Source organism: Haplochromis burtoni, unplaced genomic scaffold (assembly GCF_018398535.1).
Source record: "Haplochromis burtoni strain Fernald_Lab_line unplaced genomic scaffold, NCSU_Asbu1 Contig_146, whole genome shotgun sequence".
Lineage (NCBI taxonomy): Eukaryota > Metazoa > Chordata > Actinopteri > Cichliformes > Cichlidae > Haplochromis > Haplochromis burtoni.
This window is the reverse complement of record NW_024582507.1, coordinates 194018-217733: the sequence shown is the minus strand read 5'-3', so window position 1 is coordinate 217733 and position 23716 is coordinate 194018. Positions and strand designations below refer to the sequence as shown.

The window sequence follows — 23716 nt, the reverse complement described above, 5'->3', positions numbered from 1 at the left end:
TAGCTCTCGAGGACTGGAGTTGGACACCCCTGCTCTAATGCAAAGTTATATTTTCATCTCATGGGTGGCGAGGGATGATGACCATAATATATTCTACTGGATTTTGTGGAAAAAAATGTTTTTTTTTCTCTCGAATATCTCACAACATTATCAAGCAGAACTATTAGTAAGAATACATCAGAATGGATGTTCAATCTTTAATCTGCCCGCTCCAAATTACAAAGCCTGTGTAATGTCTGATTTCACCCATGTGAGAATAGTGCAGTGAAGATGGCGTCAGTTCAAGGATAGCAAATAAATCTGTCCAGTGTACCATCATAACTTGCATCTTAGTACATGTCGATTTTTGGCTGTTGGGTTTTATATTTCTTGCTCTTCTATCTATATACTGAAATATACTGTATGCTATTGTTGGACCTGAATTTTTTTCCAAGATTCTTGTTTGTTTTAGGAGATCTGACTCATGTAATCTGCATCGGATGCAATAAAACGTGATATTTTACTGCATGAACAAGAAGAGTTATTAGCCCTAAGTGCACTAGTACCATTTGTAATCCGTTATACTGAGGTTTCACTGGGGACACAGGTACATATATGCACTCAGAGTTTTCTCGCAAGCAGGCAAATTGCTCAGCTGCTGATTCTCATCCCATTTGCAAGTAACACAAACAGCCATGCAATGGAACGCAAGCTCGGTCTTAAACAAGACTCTGAATGTCTGGCTTCGAGCCTTTATTATTCCAGGCTGCTCAGATGCAGACGGTCTGTGATTATTGATTGTGAAATCTAGACTCTTATAAAAGTGTTTACTGGACTTCAGAGAAGCCCACAGGAACACAAGGAGGTAATGTCTTTTGTCTGAAATCAAATACAGCGAGATAGGAGATCTGAGATGCCAACATCTTAATGGGAACATGTCAGTTTAATAGGCGCGTGGTCATGAAATGTGGTTAGGTCTGTGTACAATGTGTAGGGGTGTGTTCACAGAGGTAGTGATGTAATGTATGGTAATACTTAGCAAAATAACTGCATCATGCTTTTCAGTTATTTATTAAATGGTCAGACTACATTTGTAGCCACATGTCTTTGCGGTCTTGTTTGAAGCTGTTTGGTGTTATTTTCTCAGTTATTGTGTTTTGGCCATAATGAGGATGTTAAAATTGGTTACAGGCAGCTGGAGAGAGATCCAGCTTATTATTTAATAATACTTTATTACTGGTACCCATGGATTGAAATCCTTACGATGTAAAGGGAAAAGAGAAGAGTTTGTGCTCCAAGCACAGTTTTACAAAAAGTAATAACCAGGGGTGCACATAAGTGGTCCGCAGCTGCACATTCGCTGTCAAAATAAAAGACGCGCACCAGATAAGAAGTTGCAACGCGCGTTTGCGGATTTTCACAGCATATTCTGCACCACATCTCTGTGCGTTCATCATTTGTTTGAAGCCAGCTCACCTTCTGCAACCACTTTTCCAAGAATACGCGCTTCTTTTGCTGTTCGGACTCCTTCTGGCATTTCTTTGGAGGTGGAGGAACACCAAAGTAACTGCTTAAAGGAGCTTGCTTCTTCGACATCTTTAAGAGTTCTAAACAAATGTCTGTCCTCCTCCAGAAAATCTTATGTACGCAAACGCGCGTTGCAACTTCTTATCTGGTGCGTGTCTTTTATTTTGACAGCGAATGTGCAGCTGCGACCACTTATGTGCACCCCTGGTAATAAAGCTGAAGTTTTAACATGGACGATGAAAAGTGTTTTTCAGTGCTCAGCAGGACAAAACCAAAAGTACAATTTCATCCCCTTTTGGCATGTATGTTAAAATCCATTGTTGGGATAAAGGCAGCGTGTCCTTTCTAGTGAAATAGTTTTACTCCTATAACTGTGGGACTGAAAGACTGTGTTACCCAAACCAAACTATCCCACTGAGCTCTGCTAAAATGTAATTTTTGTCTTCAATGCTGTGTACCTTCTCTATTTCAGAGCTGCCTCCAGGATGGGAGAGGATAGATGACCCAGTGTATGGGGTGTACTATGTAGAGTAAGTGAATCTCCTTATTGGCAGCTTGCAAAGACAAACGGGGTTTCTCCAGATGAAACACCCTTTTACAAATCTCTTCTCTGCTTAAGTGAATCTGAGACTAATCAGTCTCCAAGTTATTATCTTGTTCTCTCTCCCTCTCGCCCTCTGTCTCAGTCATATAAACAGGAAGACTCAATATGAGAACCCGGTGGGGGAGGCGCGGCGTCGAAAAATCCTTGAGCAGCAGCAACAGCCGCAGCCTCCAGAAGGTGAGCGGTATATTCGAGGTTCGTTTCCTGCCCTGGCACGGCACCATTTCTTTCTTTCTTCATGTCTGTCAGTGTCATGTCCTTATAGTTTGTCCACTGCTATCCAGGGCTTTGGCCAGACTTCTTGTCTCTGAATTAATTCGACTTTAACGGGGGGGGGGCAATATAAATATATATTATTGTTACTGAAATCCAAAGGATTAAAAATGGATTCTCATAAGGACGTTTCACAAAAGTAGAACTGGCCCAAGCCAGGGGTTGTCTTTGATGTTTAGGTTTTAATTTATGTGATTTATAGTCATAAGTGCCATTTTGTATTTGATCATTTATCCTGCATTACCATGAAAAGGCAAGAATGATGTTTGCTTTAGAGATTCAAAAACTTTGAGTTGGCAGTCGAGGGTGAAAAGACTGAAAGAGGTGAGGCAAAGATACATGCATGAGGATAAGGGCTCACGATGATGCACTAACAGTAATAAAATGCATTGAAACGCAGTATATTAGCAGCAAATTAACTGGCCTGCTTGCTATACTAATGCAACAGTATTCTGCCTTTATAGCCATATGCTCTATTCTTATTTCTTAGCTGTGCCAATCCACGAGCAAATTCAATTGGTTCCAGTATCTCTTCTTTTTTTTTCATCTCAGAAGTAAACTTTGTCTATTATTTATTCATTCAAACTCAGATATGATCAACTCAGTTTAAGTCACTGCTGTTCAAGGTACGCAAAAAATTCAATACAGTGGCAGACAGTCTAATGGCAACGCAACACAGACACAACTGCTGTGATTTAAAAGCTGCCTGTACGTCCATAAGAACATCGGAGAACAGAAGTGACTCACTCATAAGTAACTCAGCATATTTTTAAAAGTGCCACTGACTGCATGAAAACATTACTCTTCACACGCTCCACAACCCACAAAATGTGATAACTGCATTTCACAGTTTGCATGATGTAAGTCAAAGAATAACAGAGTAACAACATCCATTTCTATTAATTGTTTTCATTTGTTTTAACAGTACTAACACTCAGACTGTGTAAAGTGTTTGTAATATGACGCTTTTGCGACAACGGATATAATTTTGCTGCATAACATTTGCTGAGATCAACAGTATGATATACACGACAAAAAAACACTAGTAGAAGTGCAGATAAGTATGAATAGTACTTCCTTTCAGCTCCGTGTTTGTGTGTATTTTGCTGTTAAGTGTTTCTGTGTGCATGTGTGGCATGTAAATACACCTCTGTGTCGTGCGTGTGTGGATTAACGTTTGGATACAAATGTGTCTGTGCAGAGTGGATAGAGGAGCACTCCTCTGCAGCAGCTCCACTGGCAAACTACGCACCAAACCATCTGGAGACCTACAGGGACCCACAGGTCCCACCAGCTCTACCTCCTGTCCCTACAGGAGTCAAACGTAAATCATTATGTTTATAGACTTTATATATTATTACTCTTTGTTTTTTCAAAAGAGTTGTTTCAGCTTGCTTTTTCTTTGTCTGTTTGTGGGTGGCGTTACTCAGGAGGTAATTTTTGGAGTCCATTTGGATCTGGATGTGAATCCAGCAATTTTTGGAAGGATTCTATACAGTTTACAATAGAGCAAAATTGGACTTTGTTTTTCTGAAGATTGTGTGCAAACTGAAAAAAATATGATCATAAACCAATCCACAAAGCTTTCTGGAACTGATTTCATGTCTTTGTTTAGGGAATTTTTAGCTTTGGCTGAGAAATAGCCTTTTACTACTGTTTTTTTTTTTCTTCATTATGCGTTCTTAAGAGTCCCAAAACTACATCCTGTACAAAATACTGTGCAGTCCACCTAATAGCCTTAAATGGTACATTTCATAGAACATTCAGTTTCCGAGAAAACAGCTCCTTTGTCGGGGATTAAGAAATCTTGCCAATTTCCCAACTTCTGTTATTATACAAAGCATTGAAGAAAAATGTGTACCTCGACCATCAATGCATTATTGTGAGATGGGAAGTAGTACTGCAAAAAGGCATACTGTATATTGCAAACAAATACAAACCAAAGAAAATAATAAGAAAGTAGGATTCAAAGGATGCCAGACGAACACAGTGTCCAGTTTTAAAACCCATCAAGTTGGTTTGGGATGAACTGAACAGAGCTGTGAAAGCAAAGCAACCTAATAAATGCAACACTTTTGGGAAAATTCTGCAGTAACATTAGGGGCATATTCATTCAGAATACATGTTTTAAAATGATTTTACACCGAGAAATGATGAAAGCTGCATCGTGTAAATTTCAATACCAACTGGAGAAGTGGGCGTGGTTTGACCAGTAGTGTTGTTTGAGTGAAAACAGGAAAGTCATTTCAAAAACATTCATTTTTGTTTTCATTTCCACTAAAAATTACAACTGTGCCTTTTCTTTCATTTTTATAGTCATCACATATTTAACTGCATTAAATTCATGTGACTTCTGAATCTGAAGGACAAAATTCCCAACATGCCACCTAAAAGTTATTTGTGTTCTGTAATGTATGTTATGCAGATTGATACAAGAGTTTTTTTCTGCCCCACTCTGCAGGGGGGAAACCTTTCTTTACAAGAAACCCAGCAGAGCTGAAAGGAACCTTTATCAACACAAAGCTGAAGAAAAGCTGCCGCGGCTTCGGTTTTACTGTGGTTGGAGGAGACGAGCCCGATGAGTTTCTACAGATCAAAAGTCTAGTGCTGGATGGGCCTGCAGCTTTGGATGGCAAGATGGAGACAGGTGCAGTACATGACCACCATCCACAGAGGGCACTGTTTTCTTTTTAAAAACGTTGTGTTGTCGTTTCCTGAATGCATCTCTTTATTCTTTGAGTCTAACCGCCACACAGTTGTGATTAATGCCAGATATCACTAACAGTGTAATGTGAATCTGGCCTGGTAGGGGTTTTAACTGTAAACGGCAACATTACCAATATTGTGATCTTTCTTTGTGCAGGTGATGTCATAGTCAGTGTGAATGACACCATTGTGCTGGGCTACACCCATGCTCAGGTTGTGAAGATCTTCCAATCCATCCCAATCGGCTCCATGGTCGATCTGTCTTTATGTCGTGGGTACCCGCTGCCCTTTGACCCTGATGACCCCAACACTAGCCTGGTGACCTCGGTCGCAATATTGGACAAAGAGCCTATCATCGTCAATGGACAGGAAACGTTTGACCCACCTTCCAACCAGGCCGGACCCATTAACGGCTTGCGTGAGCCACGGCCGCACAGCCCGTCAGCCGAGGTGGCGTCTAACGGCTCACACGGCTACACCAGCGATGTGGTCACCTTGGCCTCGTCCATAGCCACCCAGCCCGAGCTCATCACTATCCACATGGAGAAGGGAGACAAAGGTTTTGGCTTCACTATTGCTGACAGCCTGACAGGGGGGGGTCAGCGGGTCAAACAAATAGTGGACTATCCGCGATGCCGTGGCCTAAAGGAGGGAGATATTCTGATGGAGGTCAACAAAAGAAATGTCCAAAATATGAGTCACAACCAGGTGGTGGACCTGCTGAGCAAATGTCCCAGAGGCAGCGAGGTCACTATGCTGGTGCAGAGAGGTATGTATTACATGTCTTATAAATGTATATCAACAGGGGCGGAGAAACAGATGCAGGTAGTCAAGTTTTGACATGAAAGGCTATGAGATCAAATACACAAAAGAATACAGTGCTGAACAGACAACAGCTTGAGCAGTTGGCACACTAAGAGTAATAAGGGGGGGAAAAAGCAGCAGAGACAAGTGAGGAGGAGAGTGGGTGGCAGAATGAAAATTGGACGGACCAGAGCGGATGAAATGAGAAGAGGTAAAGAGACGATGGGATGAATTAGAATGACTGTGGACGAGCAGATGAGTGTGGGAAGGAGTGGGAGGACGGGTAAGAGCTGAGATGAATGAATGAGAGGGGGGAGGAGCACGTTAGGTCAGGGACTTGTATATCAGAGTCGGCCTTCACTTTTACTACCTGATGTTAGTTATTTGACATGTTGAGCGATTGGTGTGACTTCTCATCTTCCGTTTTGATGTGTTTTATTTCCAAATTACCCTGGAAATTACTTTGGTCCTGAAAGCATCCTGAAAAGTCATTGTTGAACAAGTTCGATTCTGGCTTCAGCTATAATGGTTGGTTTTTTTTTTTTGAGGGGGGGGGGATGTTGTGTTGACGTGATTGTGGCCGTTTCATTTCTCAATCTGCTCCCTAGCCAATCTTGTTCCGAGATGTTGCACTTTTGACCTGAAACGACCCGGAGTTAAACGTTTCTCTCGCTGAAATGTCAACAAATCATTTTGCGTGACAGAGTTTAGAGTATTCACGTGGCTACTGAATGACATTCAAGGTCCCTCGTTTGTGTTGAGTCCTTATTGTTGTTAAATTGTCATTCATGTTGGCTGACCCAGATCTGTATTAGTGGCAGGTTGCACCCCACATCAATTATGTCCTCTAATGAGCTGACCTTGTGCACTGCAGCTGGAATAACACCACTGTATTGTGTTAAATGTCAGCATCATTATGGACCAGTGTGGGAGAGAGAATAATATGGATGCAGAGCAGTATTTCCCCCTGACAGAGCAGAGAGGGAGAGGTGCAAAAGGAAGGAGGAGGCCATAGGCAGTCACTGGTGACTGACAGCAACGTAGATCATCTCCATTATGTTTGATATCAACCTGCCATTACTGTTGGATCAGGTGAGTGACCAGGTGATGAAGGACAAAGTACACAACCACAGGCTGCTGCATAATACCTTTTATTAACAGCTGACATCCAGTTCAAGGTCACGGGGTACCTGTAACCTATCCCAGCTGTCATAGGGTGAAAGGTGGGGTACACGCTGAATAGGCTGCCAGTCTAGTGCAGGGCTGCTGTCTGAGAATAACATTGATAACTGTGAGATAAACCTCGTAAAAGCCTCTAAACAAAGACTGCCAGTTCAGAGCTTTGATGACAAAAGATGACCTCGAGCAAAATTCAGAGAGAAGGACAAAACTGTTACAATGTGACTGTGCGCTGACCAATGCAACATCTTTGAAGTATGTTTAATGCAAATTTCACTAAAGACCATCTTATGATACTATCAGAGTAGCTGTTCAAGTGACTATTGAGCACACATTATATAAATCTGCCTTTGCATGTTTCTTTCAAGTAGTCTTCAGGAATAGTTCTCTAGGCTTCTTGAAGGACACTCAAAGCTCTTCTTAGGAAGTTAGTTGGCTGCCTTTTGTTCCGTTCTCTATCAAGATGATCCCACAATCTTTAAATAATGAGGTTTGGGTTCTGAGGAGGCCAATCCATGACTGATAGTGTTCCATTATCAGTTTTTTCTTCTACCCAGATATGCGTTTCCTGCATTAGCAGTGTGTTTGGGATCATTATCATGTTTGAAACTTAAGCCGTTGCCATTTAGATAGATAGCACTGATCTGATGATACTTTCCTGCATCCATAGTTCCATCGATTCTGACACCACTGTCTGAAATCCAGTCCCTAACCATGGTTCGATCTGCCTTATGTTTTACAGATGGCTATAAAGGCTACACATGGTCACACATGGCTTCTGACCTTCCATTACTGACAATGATTTGAACCAAAGTGGGGAAAAAAACCTGCCATTAATACCTGTTGCCACTGATTTTTCAGTCCAGATATTTGTAGTTTGGCACTTCTCAGCCAGTTTCCCTTCCTAAAGAAGTCAAGCTTCTTGACAGCCCGAGACCATTTTTGATGAGTAAACAGTAGATGGATCAAGTGAGGCGCCATAAATCCAGCAAAGATGATGAGTCACATCTTTGCTGAATTTTTTCCCCTGTTTTTTTAGAGACATACTTGATTGTGTTCATCTGCTGTAGATAGGTGTTTGTTTTTTCAAATTGTATTTAATTTTTTTTAAAGACGTGTGCCAAGCTTTGCATTAATATCTCTTTGGGAATAACTCAATTTCTTGTGCAAAAAATCAGACCTGTTAACTTCTGGATTGTTTGTTTGTTGATTTTAGATAAAAAAAAATTGGTAACAAATGATGTGTTTTTGCAAAAAGGTTTATGGTAATAACCTGCCTAAAGACACAATTTAACATTGGTTCTTTGCTAAGTTGTTTGACACAAATACTGGTTTATCCCAGTATCCTCAATTAGGTGCCTTTTTATAGTTCATAGGTCAGTATTAAGTGGCTTACCCAAAGAAAAGGAAATTCCTCAGAAAATGGTCAGGTACAAGGATGGGAAATCCTGGAGAGCCGTTGCTCAAGACCACTTTAAAAATGAGAAAGTCTGATACCTTTGAAAGCAAAATGGAAAAAAATAAAAATGAGAGATGACTTTTGCACAGAACTGTATGTAAAAACACCTGCCTCAAACAAGTACCAGTCCTGGTTCTGCCCTCCATGCCAAGCTGGACAGCAGGACAAGAGTGTAGCAGGAGTCTTTCCTTAGTACTAGCATGAGAGATGCCCAAGTTGATATCGTACAGTTTTGTCAGGTATAGCTTGCACGTGTTTAAGAGTGTAAAAAGCCACCTTTAGTTGATCAAAAGAAAATTAACTTTGAAGGCATTTATCAAAAAGCTGTCCGTTCGATAACTAGATCACGTTAACTGTCGATTAGGTGATTTTAAAATGCCATTATGGTAAATTATGAGTAGGTGTATGTGACAGATTAACCAATAAATCTGAAAAATAGTTTATGGTTGTAACTGTTGTTCTGATCGAGATTTGTGTTCTGTTTTCTAAGACTTATGCTGTGACCTTTCAAGGATCGCTAGTAGCTAGCACATAATTGTTCCCAAACAACAGTTATAGGAGGTAAAAAGATTGAGATAAGAGGAAAAGCAGAGGATGAGAAATATGAGAACTGGGGATCATGTTTTGAGAAACTGGAGGTGGAGGATTAGAGGAGAGAGTGTGAGATTTGCTGAACAGCACTGAAAGTTCAGCAAGGGGAGCATATATGAGGGGATTGGTTTTTGAGATGGAGAGGAGGAGGAGGAGGAGGAGGAGGAACAAGGTGGACTTCAGCTAGAAGAGAAGTTTAATCGGTTCATCTGTGACTCATCAATCTGCGTCGTCTGACTCAGAGTCAGCAGAGTCCGGTTTTAGGAGAAGGCGCAAATCACAAGGTCAGAACATCACAGTGATTTATCACCAGGATTGTTTTCCATTCAAATATGACAGCTATTTTTCTGTTTCCCACGCCGGCTGCAATTTTTAGTCTGCTTTTCTTTTAATACAAAATATTCTGTGGCAAAACTAGAAATAGATCTTCATAGGTTGAGAAAATGTGCAAAACAAAACCGAACGTAGTTTAAGTTTTTTGTTTTGTTTTGTTTTTGTTTTCTAAGAGTCAGATTGAGTTGTCTCTATTATCGCATATGCCCAACAAAGTGAGAAAACATCTTCTGGAGTCGTACACTCGTTTGTCCCTGTCGCTCTGAGGCAGCATTGCTCTGAACTGTGTCAGGGCAGTTTGGTGGTGGTTAATGTGAGATAATGTGCACAGTGAGTTCAGAAGCTCTGTGACAGAACACATTGGGTGTGCATTTGCAATAACTGTAATGCTCCCTGCGGTGACGTAACAGTGAAATGAGCAGAGCCACATTGGCAATCGCTGCTCCTCCAAATGTGTAGTTATCGAACATCTTGAGCAGAGGATTTCAAAGTTCTGGTGACTGATTTTTAGAGAGCCTTCATATTCTGAATGGCTTCACAGAATAAAAATGCTTCATGTAAAACAAAAAAACTTTAGGTGTAGGTGGATGGTGGTTTATTTTGGACATTGTAGGTTTTAGGGTTGTTGTTTTTTTTAACATTAGGGATGTGGTTGTTGCAGTGTTTTAACGTCTGCTGTATTTCTGAGATGGGAAGGTTCACTTTGCTGTGAAGACTAAAACAGATGTGAAGTAAAAACCCTCCTTTAGTCACCACCTGTGCTGCTAGATAGTAACATGACATGAACTATGGATGATTAAAATGTTCTTTTCTCACTACACTCTTGCTGCACTATTGGCCTTACGGGCTACACTTTGAAGAGTCTAGACCTAGAGGAAGGCAGAATGTGTGTGCAATTAAAATTAGACGTGCAAAAGTACCCTGTACAGGTGAAGGAAGTACATGTTAAACTCCTGCATAGCAGAAGATATTAAAAATCCAAAACATAGTTGTGGATAGTGTTCTCGAGCCAGGCGGGTATTTTCCTAAAATCGAGTCTAATTTCTACTAGTTTATCACTTTACCTGCCCTGATCTAAAACCACTGTACAAATAAATCCACTCTCATGTGACTAATGTGCAATGACAAAGTGTGGATTGCAAGATGTACCTTTTAGCATTTTAATAGATTTTAAAAAAATTTTTCTTAGAAAACTTTAAAGATAACATCTGGTGTTCTCAACTGCATGATTCTTCTATGTAAAGGAGGCCAGGCCAACTATGACTCCTCCATCTTGTCTTCCCATCGTTGTTGCCATGACAATCGTGCACAGAGCTCCTGTCCCCTGAGAGACAGAGAGAAAGACGAGAGAAAATGAAAACCCGGAAGAAAGGAGAAATAAAAATGGAGAGGAAATAAAGGCATTAGAAGGAAAATGCAATAAGAGATGAAGAGGAAGTGAAGGCAATATCATTTAGGGTAGATGAATGGAGAGAACCCCATTGGATAATGGGACAATTCTTATATGTAGTGAAGGGACAAATATTTACAGATTTGTCTCAGCTAAAGAGCATTACTCATGCTGTACACCCTCTGACCATGTATATAGAAAACCTGGAGGAAGGACCATTCGCACTCTTCACGCTGTGTGGGCTCTGCATAGACCCACCAAGGCCACAGCATCAGTTGCACATTGAAATAGTGGGCCACTCACAGTGCTGCAGATTCAGTTTAAAAAAACCCTCAAGCTGTTTCACTGCTTGTCACTCCAAGATAAAAGAACACTCCCCCCTGCATGCATACTTTCTACCTACATGACAATGGGGGGGGGAGGCAAACCTTATCTCAGGTCAAACCTACTCCATCATACAGAGGATTTTCTTTCACATGCATACTTTCAGTCTACTGAACACAAATGTCAACTGGTTTGTTGTAATATTGCAGCTTTCTAATGTGAAAAGCCATTTTCACATTTTCTCGCATATACATAGACAATATAAAATTGAAAAATACAAAAGTACTATTGGACACTAAACAGTCTTTAACCTGTCGACTTCCCAGTACAACGTGCATGTGATGCCCAGTTACGCCAGTGTGAGAATAGAGTAGCTAACTGTCTGGGAATCCAAAGCAAGTGAGTAAAAAAAACTTGTGTGCAGCTTGAGAGTCGTTCAGTAATTATGCCATTAACGTCTTTATCTGTAATGCTGTGTGATGTCACAAGCATACTTCTCTACTGTAAAAGGAGAGGAATCTGCCTTCTAGACACTGATACTCAAAGCCACTTCTAGATTGTTTACATCCTTTCCCATATGAATGCTAATGGATGCTATTTTAGTCTTTCCGTCTAAAGATAGTCTCAGTATTAATAAATGCTTACCTTTTAAGTTGGCCTTTTGTTCTTAATCATCATTTCAGAGTCTTTTAAAGAGAACTACGTTTATTTATGGAATATTGAGCATGGTTTTACCGGAATACAACAGGATTATGGAACAGGTGCCTAATGTAAATAGTGTGTGTGTGTGTGTGTGTGTGTGTGTGTGTGTGTGTTCTCTGCATAAATAACCGCTCACCTTCTTGAATGTGTGCCGTCATCACATATAGCGTGTATCGCTCTACGTATTTATTAATACTTCTCGTGAGCTGCGTGTGTGCACAAACATGCAATCCGCATACTTATTTCGCTGAGCCTCGGCTGCTCATAAATGTTACATTCGAACAGATCCAATCAACTTTGAATTCCATGTATACAACACATCAACATCACAATGCTAGATTAAGTTAAGCAGATTTAAAGACTGCATCACGCATGAAGATGCAAAGCTACCGTTCTAGCTGGCACACACTTCGGTGGGTGAATTTAGAGCAGGGGTCAATATGAGTTTGTTCCTCTAATTTCTATTCCCCTTTAGTTGCGTGCTCAAATTTATCAACCGTACGGCCATAGTTGAGTTCAATTTCTATACCCTTAATGCTGATTATGGTGACGTTGTTGCCCGCTTGGAGATTTTCAGAGGTTGTTTAAAAGTTAAGGATCTTCACTAACCTTCCACACTGGCTCCACAGTGCTGTAAAAAGAAACCATTATTATTGACATCTGACCTTGTTGTGTATGTCCATCCTGGGCTAGACACACCCACACATTCACTCTGACGCTCTCTCTCGCTCAAGAAAAAAACCAAAAAACAAGCATCCCTCTGCACGTCAGCAGTTGTGAGATGTTCTACTTGCTCCAGTAGCTGCCCCCCTATAATATGAGAGAGAGGGAGAGAGAAAATAGGGATAAATTATGAATCACGTAGAGAGAGGGGCTTTGCAGCAACAGAGTTTTAACATTTAATGATTTTTTTGCCAATGCAGCAGAAAGAGCCTAAGATGGATGCTTGCATGTTGTTGCGTGTTTTCATGTCACTGGAAGTTTCCATTAATAATCCCTGCATGTGCCGGTCCGTTAGCTGCTTTATATTTGTATTGGTCTTGACAGCATAGATGGAGGAGTTGTCTGCAACAGATCAAAGGTCTGCAATTAATATAGATATGTTGCACTGCTGCTCAATTCTTATGCTTAACAAAACTGACTGCTATCGTTGTATACGGAAGGACTTGATTGCCGTGGCAACGGCAACTCCTTGTCCCTATCCCGCCTCACGTCGTTCATGCATTCATTTGTCTATTTTTGTCTCGGCGCACTGTGCCGTAGTAAGAGACGGGCAAAGGTGATTTAAGACAGGAAAATAGCGTTCTTGGAAAGCGATTCACAAGCTGTGTGTAGGTCAAAGCAGTCAGGTGGAGTCTGAGCCGATAGGTTGGTCTTAGAGGTAAAGGAACATACCCACTGAATAACTGTTTGATTGTGATGGATGTGGGGAAAGGCTATTATGTGGGAATGTATATTAGTCTGCTGTGAAACATCTCTCCTGACAGCTGGCTCCATGTATTAATATTTCATTAGCACAAATGAGATTGATCGTCTTGGTGATTCTTAACACTGTAATAACTGGCACATATATGAGAGAGAGAGGGAGAGAGAGGGAGAGAGGCACAACAAGTCATGGTGCACATATGAAGAGACGGGGGAGGGAACAAGAAGAAGGGCAGAGAGGGAAACCTTCTCATTGTAAGCACTGAGTTAAACAGTGGAGTTGAGAAGAGAGAAAGCGGCTCTGTAGTTACAAAGAGGATGTGCATAGTAAGGCAGAAACTCGGGCTTTCCTTTGACATGATTCGTAAACTGCTGAGCCCTTACTCTCGTGCCGGAGACGGCTGCTGTGCAGGCTGTGGAGGCAGGACTGTGGCTGCTTATGAGGACCTGTAGCTTGTACCAGCAGTACAAGGCTGCGGCAGGCGGTCAGCCTGTCTAATGCGGATAGATCAGTAGCTCTTCTTCTAGCAGCACGGGTGAGAGCGCGGAGTGGAGCGTAGGGGGGCGGAGATCACTTAGATTAGCGAGCAGCCTAGCGCAGTGTGTTGCTCAGAGAGAAAGCAACAGAGAGGAGGAGGAAGAGGAGACAGAACCGGGCCAGTTGCGCTCTGCTCTGCAGCAGGAATCAAGGGTTCAGCCGTTTGTCCTGGGGAGTTTTTAATAAGAGGGGACAAGTCAAGAGCACCGCAGGTCATTAATGCTCTCTCTGTCTCTCTGCCGATGTTTTGCAGGAGTGGTGCCAGCCAAGAGGAGTCCAAAGCTGGTGGTGAGTACTATGAACTCTTTCGTGTTTGTGCATTTCCTTGCGCTTTCCACTGAGTGAAATGAGTGCTATTTAAAGAACAAAAGACAGACATATGATAGCTAACTCCCGCTTTTACAGTTTCAGAAATTCTTCCCATTGTTCCTACTGCCATCATATCTCTACTTCGTTCCCAGTCTGACACTTTGGCTCTCCCTACATCCTTTTCTCAGGGTTTTTTTTTTCTGCTTTTTTGTCATCTGTTTTTTTTTTTTGTCTCGCTTTCTCCTTACATCCCTCCGCTCCTGCCATGCTGCCATCCTGTGACTGATTAAGCATAGCCTAGGCAGAGCAGTGTAACATTGACCAGCTGTTGGGGAGGGCATACAGCCTCAGACGAGGGAGAATGGGAGAAAGAAGCATGAAGAAAAGATAGAGAAAAAGGAGGAGAACGAGAAAAATGGATTGGCCCACAGCAGTGAATGCCTGTGATGGCCCACAGATAAAAAAGGGAGCACTGAGGCTAACTCGGAGAGAAAACGGGGCAATGTCTCCAAAGTGCACTGGAATCAAACAATTAGGGAGCTGGGGAAGCTGGATGGGGGACTTTGATAGATTGTAATGTGTCTTGTAGATGTTATTTATAAGAGAAAAGAAACTAGAAAAACTGGATGGGCAATGTGAGGGGTCTTTTGTGGGCCAGTGCAGGTATTCAAGAGTCCAAAAAGCAAATGTTTCTTTGTTTTTGCACCTCATCAGCCTGATAACAAATCAGTACAGTCTCAAATTACTGTCACCCTGTTTTACCCCCTGAAAGCCACCAAGTTGAGTTGCAGGTTCAATTCCTCCCACTTGAGAAGCAGAAATCCTTGCACCAGTTTCTCTTCATCAACATTAAAAGCCTCACCTCAGCTTGCTGGATATTGGGATTAGGATTAGTTTCAAAATGGCATTCGTCAGAGCTGTGGGTGTCACCTACTCAGATCACATGGTGTGGCGGATGGAGGAGGGGGTGGGCACTGTAAGGGGGTTGAGTGGGACCAATAGTGGCCTAGCCTGACTGTCACTTTGGATTAGCTTTCCACTGAGGAAAAGCCAGTTTTCCCTCCCTCTGTGTTATGTCAGTGAAATGTCACGCTGCATGCGACTTCATGTCAGCCCAGAACAACCGCTTTGCCTCCAGTTCAGCATCTAAATAGATGCTCACAGTAAACTTCCATATGCAAAAGAGACCGTGCTGTCTCAACTCATTAAGCAAGTCTGCAGTGATCAAACAAGAAGTCAATTTCACATGGCTGTAATGCAGTGCATTACTGGAATTTGACCCTTCATCTCATATAGTGTGATAAGTGAGAGACTGGGAGACTTCTCGATCTTTTCTTTTTTTGTTATTCATATCAGGAAAAAGTGATTAAGTAGTCACATTTGTGCTTTTTCAGTATTAGAATTATTATTAGTAATCTTATCCGTAGGAACATTTTTAAAGTTATAACCTGTTAAAAAAGAACATCAGCAAATAATAACATGATAACATCTATGCACGTTTTCTGTTTACAGGAACAGAACAAAAGGTTGAGGTATAGAACTGCATTATTAGACCATAAAAACGTAGTGCTCTTTATCTCAAACCAAGCATTCAGTGCTATGGGTGTTATTTTCATTGATGCTTAAACAGATAGAATTAACTATGGCTGTGTTTCAACTTATTTTGTCATGTGATTTATGACCGTGAAGTAAACAAAAAAAAAAAAATTCCGTTAAAACGACCGACTCTGTACACCAATTTCAGTGGGTTATTTTCTCTGCAGCTGAGATTTTAGTTTGCTTTCAAAGCAGATGGCACACATTCCTGTTTCAACTCAGACCAACCTTGATTCTGTTTTCATGCAGAGAACCTTCTGCAATGAACAAAGAATCACAGGGTTTATAAAAGGCAATATCTTTGTTCATTAAAATTCCCTCATATTTCTGTCTGTCTTTGTCTCGCAACCATGGAAACCAAGGCGAGATTTTTCTTTTTTTTTTTTTGTCAAAGTGGGAGATGTTCTGCTGCATCTAAAAAAGATGACCTTGGATACTTTTCTCTCTTTTTGTCCTCCATCAACTCTTTTTCTAAGTCGTCTTGTTTGTCCTCTATGTCACCCTTAACATTGACTCACTTTCTACTCTTTCTTTCTTCTCGTCTCTCTGCCCTCTATCTCCATCTTCTGCATGTATGTTTATATCCGCCCCCATCGCTTATATACACACACCTCAATCTCTCTCTCTCTCTCTCCCTCTCTCTGTTCTGTCCACCCAGCACCAGCTAGAAAGAAAAGATAGCCAGAGCAGCTCCCAGCACAGTGTGTGCAGTCATCGCAGCACCCACACTGATTCTCCCAGCCACCCACCCTCTGTCATGCCCAGTGAGGCGGTGGTTCCCACTCCTGCTGCCCCCACCCAGCCCCTGCCAGGTCTGCCCCCTCAGGATCCCGCAGATGGCACCCTCACCCTCCAGAAGAAGCCAGACCCCTTTAAGATCTGGGCACAGTCCAGGAGCATGTATGAGAGTCGACGTGAGTATTTTTTTTTTTTTAATTTTTAATTTTTTGAAGAATATGAAAATTTTGCAGACTTTAGGGTTTAAAAATTCAGGAGGACTTATTCTTTATTCTTTTTTTACCGTCTGTAAGAATGAGTACCAGCCTGTCAGTATAGATGCGATGGCTTAGATTCAAGATGAAAACGAAAAGGAAAAAATAATCTTCTTAAAGATCTGAGGCTTTTCGCTACATATTTTTTTAATGTTTTCCTTCCTTTGTGTGCGGGCTTCTATTCTATAAATTCTATGGTATGATATTTAACATTATTTAATTGAAGGTAAGTAAGCAATGTCAGTTTAGTGGTATGTAAAAAGCTCTACTGTGTGAAGGTAGGTAGGAGAAAAGATTCCCACTACGCTGACCCATATGAAGCAAAAAACGCCCTGGACAAGGCTCTGATTGTTTAAAGTAGATCAGCAAATGCATTTACCTGCGCATTTGTGTCCATTAAAGCCTTCAGTTTGTTTGCTCAACAATTGTGTGCTTACCAGTCACAGCTGATCCTGTGACAAAAGGTGCCTCCAAGAGAAAAGTGTCCTTGAAAACGCACAAAAGCAGCTGACGAGTGCTGCTGTGACGCTTGTGCATGTCAGTCGCACACACACGATATTATCCCCAGACTCTGGGATGTGAAATGCGAGTGCACCCGGTTTGGTTTTCCAAAGGATGATGTGCAACTACCATCGTCTTTCCCTAAAGTTTATAAAAGAAAGTGTTTATGTTATTAGTAGGCAAACAGTTATGTGCTGTGCCATGTTTACTGAAGGGAAAACAGAAAATTCAAAACTGGAACACTAGAAAGTGGGCAGTCTCCACATAAAATTCCACAATATCATTTGCAGTCACGGCCCACTCTTGCATAATTCATTGGGTAACACTGTAAGGGTGTCAAACCACTTATGTGTTTCTAATGGAAGAGTCTGCAAGAAATAGAGGAGTGTTGGATATCCTCAAAAAGAAGCACTCCACTCACCCGTTCTGGCTGAATTACATCGTTCACGCCTCCTGTACTTGGACCACTGGTGATACTTAAGAGGAGGATGGATTTGTATGGGCTGTGAAATAAACCTCAGTATTGCCAGAGATTGCATTGTAATAGAGAGAGTGATGTCTCTGGCAAGTCTGTTGCATTAGCTTGTCACACATTTGTGACTGTTCCCAGCCAGATGTGCAAGCTGCCCACATCCTGTGTATTGCAGTGCATTAACAATCATGGCTGCCTGTAGAATCTAGGACTGCTGCTGATTAAATATTAACTGGGCCTGGAGAGGTCTGCTTTAAGCTGTAGCTGATTGGTATATCTGTTTGATAACCCCTGAAGGAGCTCTAGCCTTTTTTCCATTGAGTGGGGGAGGAGAGGCGACACAATGAAACAAGAGAGGGAGACGCCGAATGAAAAAGAGGCCCAGATTCTGTCTGTTTCCATGTTTATTCATGTGCATGCTGCCACATAAGAGTGAACCCAACTTGAATTTTTGAGTAGGTGCATTCATGCGTCCACCAGAAGAGCACAGTTTCAGTGGCAGAGCAGTGTGGCTGAAAGGTGAGCTTTTGGGAATTCATGTTACCTGTTGCATGATGAAGCGTCACAAAGCAGCACTGTTAGTTACATCGAGCTTTGATCACTACTCTGTAGTTGCGGGTCAGCAGAGGGTTAATTACAAGTCCAACAGCTGCAGTTTAATTCACACCAGGCAATTTATCGAGGGACCTAGAAAGCTGAAACGAATGGGTTCACTGCTGGCCTTGCGTGGCAGCCGTGTAGGCAGCAGGCAGAGCAGGAAGGAATGGCCTGTGCCTTCTGTACATACTGGCCCTGTGGGTTGAACAGACTGACACCAAATTGCCTGTGTCCTCCTCCACAGTCTGCCCTGTCCGTGCATGCAAATGTGAGGGGAGGTGTGTGTGTGTGTGTACAGAAATAGTGCATGGGAGGCAGATGCTATAAATTAATGCATGCAAGAAAGACTTGACTGTAAATGAGAGCTAATAATAGGGCTCTGCGTTGAGTTCTAGATTTCAGGTCTGCAAGTGTGATGAGGTGACAGCCCAAGACCTTGCAGCCTAGTTTGCGCTCTGAACATGAGCATGAGGCAGGAGCAAGCAGCTGTTGATCCAGCCTGCTCTCATTCTGACACTGTTAGAAATGCAAATGCCTTATTGATCAGCAGATTTGCCATAATCAAGCGAACATTTGATCAGAGAAAAAAGGATCCAGTGATCAGTCTAAATAGATTCTAGCAGGAAAAATTGAGCAGAACCTGCAAATCTTTGGTTTGGGTTTGGTTGTTGATGTCCATGGAGTCCTCACTGTTTCTCTTGTGTTTCAGTGCCAGATTGCCAGGAGCAGGACATTTTCCTTTGGCGGAAGGATACAGGCTTTGGCTTTCGCATATTGGGAGGAAATGAGCCTGGGGAGCCTGTAAGTCTTCCTTCACTTTAAGTCTCATCAGTTTATTATAATTGCTTGTGAATGAGAATACTATGTTTACGTATACATCCATCCACAACAACCATTACTAAATGCTCTGTTCCTTAACAGTTTCTTTGCTTCATTAGTTTCCGCTGTGTTTTACATTTCCTGTGCCTCTTTCAGTCTGCCTTTAAACCAAATAGCAGAAAGACCTAATGCATCACTCTCTCTCTTTAACTGGAGCTGTTGCTCTCTGGAGATTTGTATAGATAGCTTGTTAAGAACAGCAAAGGCCTTATCCACCATTCCTTCTGGTTGTGTGCCATATATTTGTCTTAAAGAAGGTTTCGAGAAGACGAATGGAAGGCAGATAGTGAAATAAAATGGCAGCAGGTTTCAGGTCTGCCCCACAGGAGTTAGTACTTGTTGTTTGTGCCAAACATGCTGCATGGTATTTGTGCACTTGTTTCTGGCAGACCTGTGTACTCTCCCACACAATGCCTAGAGCACAGTAGTTTCTCCACCGCCCCAATAGGCTGCACCGGCCTTTTTGGTTTTTCCTGTGTCAGCCACAAATACTTTGAAGTACTGAAACAGGAAACTTTGAAAAGCTGCTGTATAAATCACACGGATTCAGTGCGGTGTGTCTTGAATGATCTTTTGTTTTTTAAGCTAATGCAATTACTCTGTAGCAATGCATTTGATGTGCTTTCCCTTTGGCAGATCTACATAGGGCATATAGTAAAGTACGGGGCAGCAGATGAGGATGGTCGCCTGCGGTCGGGCGATGAGCTCATCTGTGTGGACGGCACAGCAGTAGTGGGCAAGTCTCACCAGCTGGTGGTGCAGCTGATGCAGCAGGCCGCCAAACAGGGTCATGTCAACCTCACTGTCAGACGCAAGAGCCCTGGATACGGAGGTGAGGAAAGTTTTAGTTAAAACTTAAGCGTGTGCGTTCATGCATGACTCACGCACAGTCACATGTATTTTATGCAAATATATCACATGCTTCTTGCTTGAAATGTAGTCTAAAGAGTCTATTCTCACTCCCTTCATCCCAAGTTTCAAAAGGAGAAGGTGATGTCCCTCCATCACCAGCATCCTCCCACCACAGCAGCACCCAGGCACCGAGTCTAACAGAGGGCAAGCGGACCCCCCAGGGGAGCCAGAACTCACTCAACACTGTCAGTTCTGGAAGTGGATCTACCAGCGGCATCGGCAGTGGTGGCGGAGGAGGCAGTGGTAGCGCAGTAGTGCCGGCCTCCCTGCAACCGTACGATGTGGAGATCCAACGAGGAGAGAACGAAGGATTCGGTTTTGTCATAGTGTCATCAGTTTCCAGGCCCGATGCTGGAACCACCTTTGGTAAGTGAGGCAGACTGAGCTGAAGCTAGTTGAGATTGACAGCGACTTCAATTCAGTCTGACAAGAGAAATTATTTTGTTTACTATAGCCTGGCTCTGTCTTCAATGCTACAGACAGTTCAATTTAGACATTAATCAGATTTAACAGTTTGATTGTTCGGGCATTTGTAATTTGAATTGGTGCAAGTGATGTTTTCATCTTCTTCTATCCTCATGTCTCTGTCATTAATTCACTTTCTGGCTGTGAGCAGGATGGGCAAAAAATTCAAAAATAAGCAGAATTCCAGTCCTGATTATATACAAACGCACACGTGTGTATGCCAGTGACTATTAAGAATGTACTGAAATGATTATAATGAGTAAATGACGGAATAAATGGAAACTTCTGTAATTAAAAAAAGCACCGAACAGCATCTTGTGCTCAATGTAGTTTATAGATTATCCCCCGATCACCAGCTTCAGAGACAAAAACAGTGTATACCCAGAATTACTGCATTTTGAGGGCAAGAAAAAAACCACATCAACACTTTTAAAAAACTTTAGTACGTTCTAGAGTGTGTGTGTGTGTGTGTTTTCTTTATTACAACTAAAGCCAAAACAGTTCATCCCAAAGAAACTGACAGGTGGTACATGAAACTGCCTCCAGCAAAACACATCCATACAAAGTATGAAAGCACTACAAAGTTAAATGATTGACGCTATCTCCTGGCAGAATTAACATATTTTTTTTATATTTTTATCACTGAGTTTCCCCTGCTTATACGCAGCAGGGGGGAGGTGTTTAACAGGAGGGTGCTTAATGCCACAGACTGAGGTCACAGACTATCATAAGCTTAAGGATAAAGGAACCCTTCGTGTGCGAGTGCACTCTGTCAGGATCGAACCGGCTGCAGCTTTATCACAAACGCCATCATCACACATTGATGCCTCGGAGGTGCCCTCACCAATTCATTCAGCATGTAATTGAAATATACTCGGCACAGTCCATAGCTGTCCGTACCATTTATGTATCGCAGCAAAAGAGCAGTATCACATGTATTAACGTGAGGCAGGCACTGATGAGGAATTGTAGACGTCCTTGAACAAATTTGGTATTAACCTCTGAGTGATGAATTTCAAACATGAATGTCATAGCAAGGTCCCCTGTGTAGTAGCCATTATGATGATGTACTGTGGTCTGTCATAGGCATAACACAAGAATGGATGACACGTTACCCATGCTGAGTGCCTGGGGAATATTTCATTGATCCCACAGGCTAAGGGCGTCGCTCTGCGAAATGCGATGCAAGAATTAATGAGTTATTTATAATGACACCTGTGACGGTGCTAGTCAACAACCACGTCTAGACTACTTCTACTTTTCAGGTGCCTGTTTTTGCTGCTTCCTCGCTGTGCTCCCCCCTTCTCTGCTCTGTCACTATTCCTCTCGGGAGAATGAGATGAATTGACTTTGTGCTTTCACTCACTGATCTAGGATCACGCTGTAGCATCCTGCACTCACTGCTCTAATGGATTCTAACCATGTGGGACACGAGCTGAAAACTGAAAGAGGAATGTGTATTACTAAAAAAAAAAAAAAAAAAAAAGCCCAAACAAAAATAAAAACATGGCATGACATTGCTGCAAGGATTCTTCCAGGAGGCTAGATGGGTTTTTTTTAAAGCCCTGGTGGAGAAAATAGAGCAATTTCAGCTGATTCTGTCTCCCATACATCAGTGATGCATAAATCACTTTGCACGAGTCCATTTGCGCCCCCCCCCCACCCCCATGACCTGGGGGTTGGTGTTGTGCTTAACAGATTGGGTATTAAATCCTTGACACACCCTGTCCCATATTTCATTTTTTAGATAGACTGACAGAATACAACTGCATTTTTTTTTTAATCGAGACACAAGAAGGGTAAACTAAGGTGATGTAATAAATATGGATGCCGCAAAAAATACTGGAGGGAAAAGTGTCGTGAGCAGCGGAGATAAAGGGAAAAACATGGAGGGAGGGTGAGAAGAGCTGGAGATCCCCTGGGTCTGTTCAAAGCTTCTGTGTAAACGAGGCGTGCAGTGTTGAAAACTGTCAATCTGCTGCTGCAAGTATTTCTTGCAGCATTTGCACTGACTAAACTCCAACTGCAGTATAGTCTGAACATCTACATATCCAAATTCATCTGATTTCGGAGCTGGTCAAGCTCACTTAGTTGAATATCTAACAGGAGTGGTGCTCCACCTGCTTCACTGTGCATTGATTACCACATCACCCGCATTGTCCCAAAGAGCCTGTAAATTATATTGTTCTCCTCATACTTTACAGTGCATATGTATTTTTCAACAGGTCCTCAGCTTTATTGGTTTTCTGTGGGGGAACTGGGACGCAATGATTTGCATAATTAACCTTTCTTCGTTCTTTCTCCCTGTTTTCTTTCTCTCTTCTTTTTTTCCCAAACCTATAAATCGATACAACCAATCAACACAATCGAACAAATCATCATGACGTGCAAAATGTACACACAAAACAAACATGTTTATTAACACAAAAGCTGGAAATGCTTGTGTGGCCATGCCCCACAAAATAGGACGCATCATTGAGGGCAGCCCGGCGGACCGCTGCGGGAAGCTGAAAGTCGGGGACCGAATACTGGCCGTTAACGGCTGCTCCATCACCAACAAGTCGCACTCTGACATCGTCAACCTGATCAAGGAAGCCGGGAACACAGTCTCGCTCAGGATCATCCCCGGTGATGGTAAGGCGTGCGATGGCTTCCGGCCTCACGATGGCTGTTTCATAATGCAGTGTGATGTGACTTATTCATGGTTGTGGTGGGAAGCAAAGGGCACTGACTCTGTTCACAGGCAAGAGCACTTTTCACGAGGGTGTGAACCCTCGTCTCCTGAAAGTGAGTCACTGAGTAGGAGTAAGGTGAAGTTGCCCCCAGAAACTGCCATAACACTTCCCGAGTTTCGTTCCACCCCCCGAGTTTCTGGTTTATTTTATTTTCTGGATTTGTTGTCACTTTTAACGGATTAAAAACACTGCTCACATTTAATCAAGTGCTTCCTGATGGTGTTAAGCTCTTTAGCTTAGCCTAGAAAAAGAAACGGAACTGCACAATATTGCAGCACAAGCAGTTTGTGACTCAAAGCTCCACGTTTTGGCAAAAATATGTCAAGCGCTGACACAAAGTGCATGTTAAAGACTGAGCCATTGGTCAGCTCATGCAGACATCGCAAAGAGCCACGCAGAGACATAAAATGAAGCTTAATGAAGA

The 23716-nt window shown here is 42.3% G+C and overlaps 1 protein-coding gene across 16 annotated transcripts in view; it reads left to right on the top strand.

The window, feature by feature from the left end:
- The window catches only part of LOC102291253 (membrane-associated guanylate kinase, WW and PDZ domain-containing protein 1), an 89373-nt gene that overhangs the window by 57889 nt on the left and 7768 nt on the right, over positions 1-23716 (top strand). For 13 of the 16 annotated variants that reach the window (XM_014336596.2, XM_014336603.2, XM_014336598.2 and 10 more), the window contains 11 exons: positions 1979-2036; positions 2193-2305; positions 3585-3707; positions 4845-5030; positions 5247-5858; positions 14088-14122; positions 16398-16653; positions 19011-19102; positions 19817-20012; positions 20156-20458; positions 22988-23191. In XM_014336596.2, coding sequence (XP_014192082.1) covers positions 1979-2036; positions 2193-2305; positions 3585-3707; positions 4845-5030; positions 5247-5858; positions 14088-14122; positions 16398-16653; positions 19011-19102; positions 19817-20012; positions 20156-20458; positions 22988-23191 — 2178 coding nt within the window. The remainder of the gene's footprint in view (positions 1-1978; positions 2037-2192; positions 2306-3584; positions 3708-4844; positions 5031-5246; positions 5859-14087; positions 14123-16397; positions 16654-19010; positions 19103-19816; positions 20013-20155; positions 20459-22987; positions 23192-23716) is intronic. The other 3 variants (XM_014336599.2, XM_005931740.3, XM_014336600.2) reach the window with 2 other exon arrangements.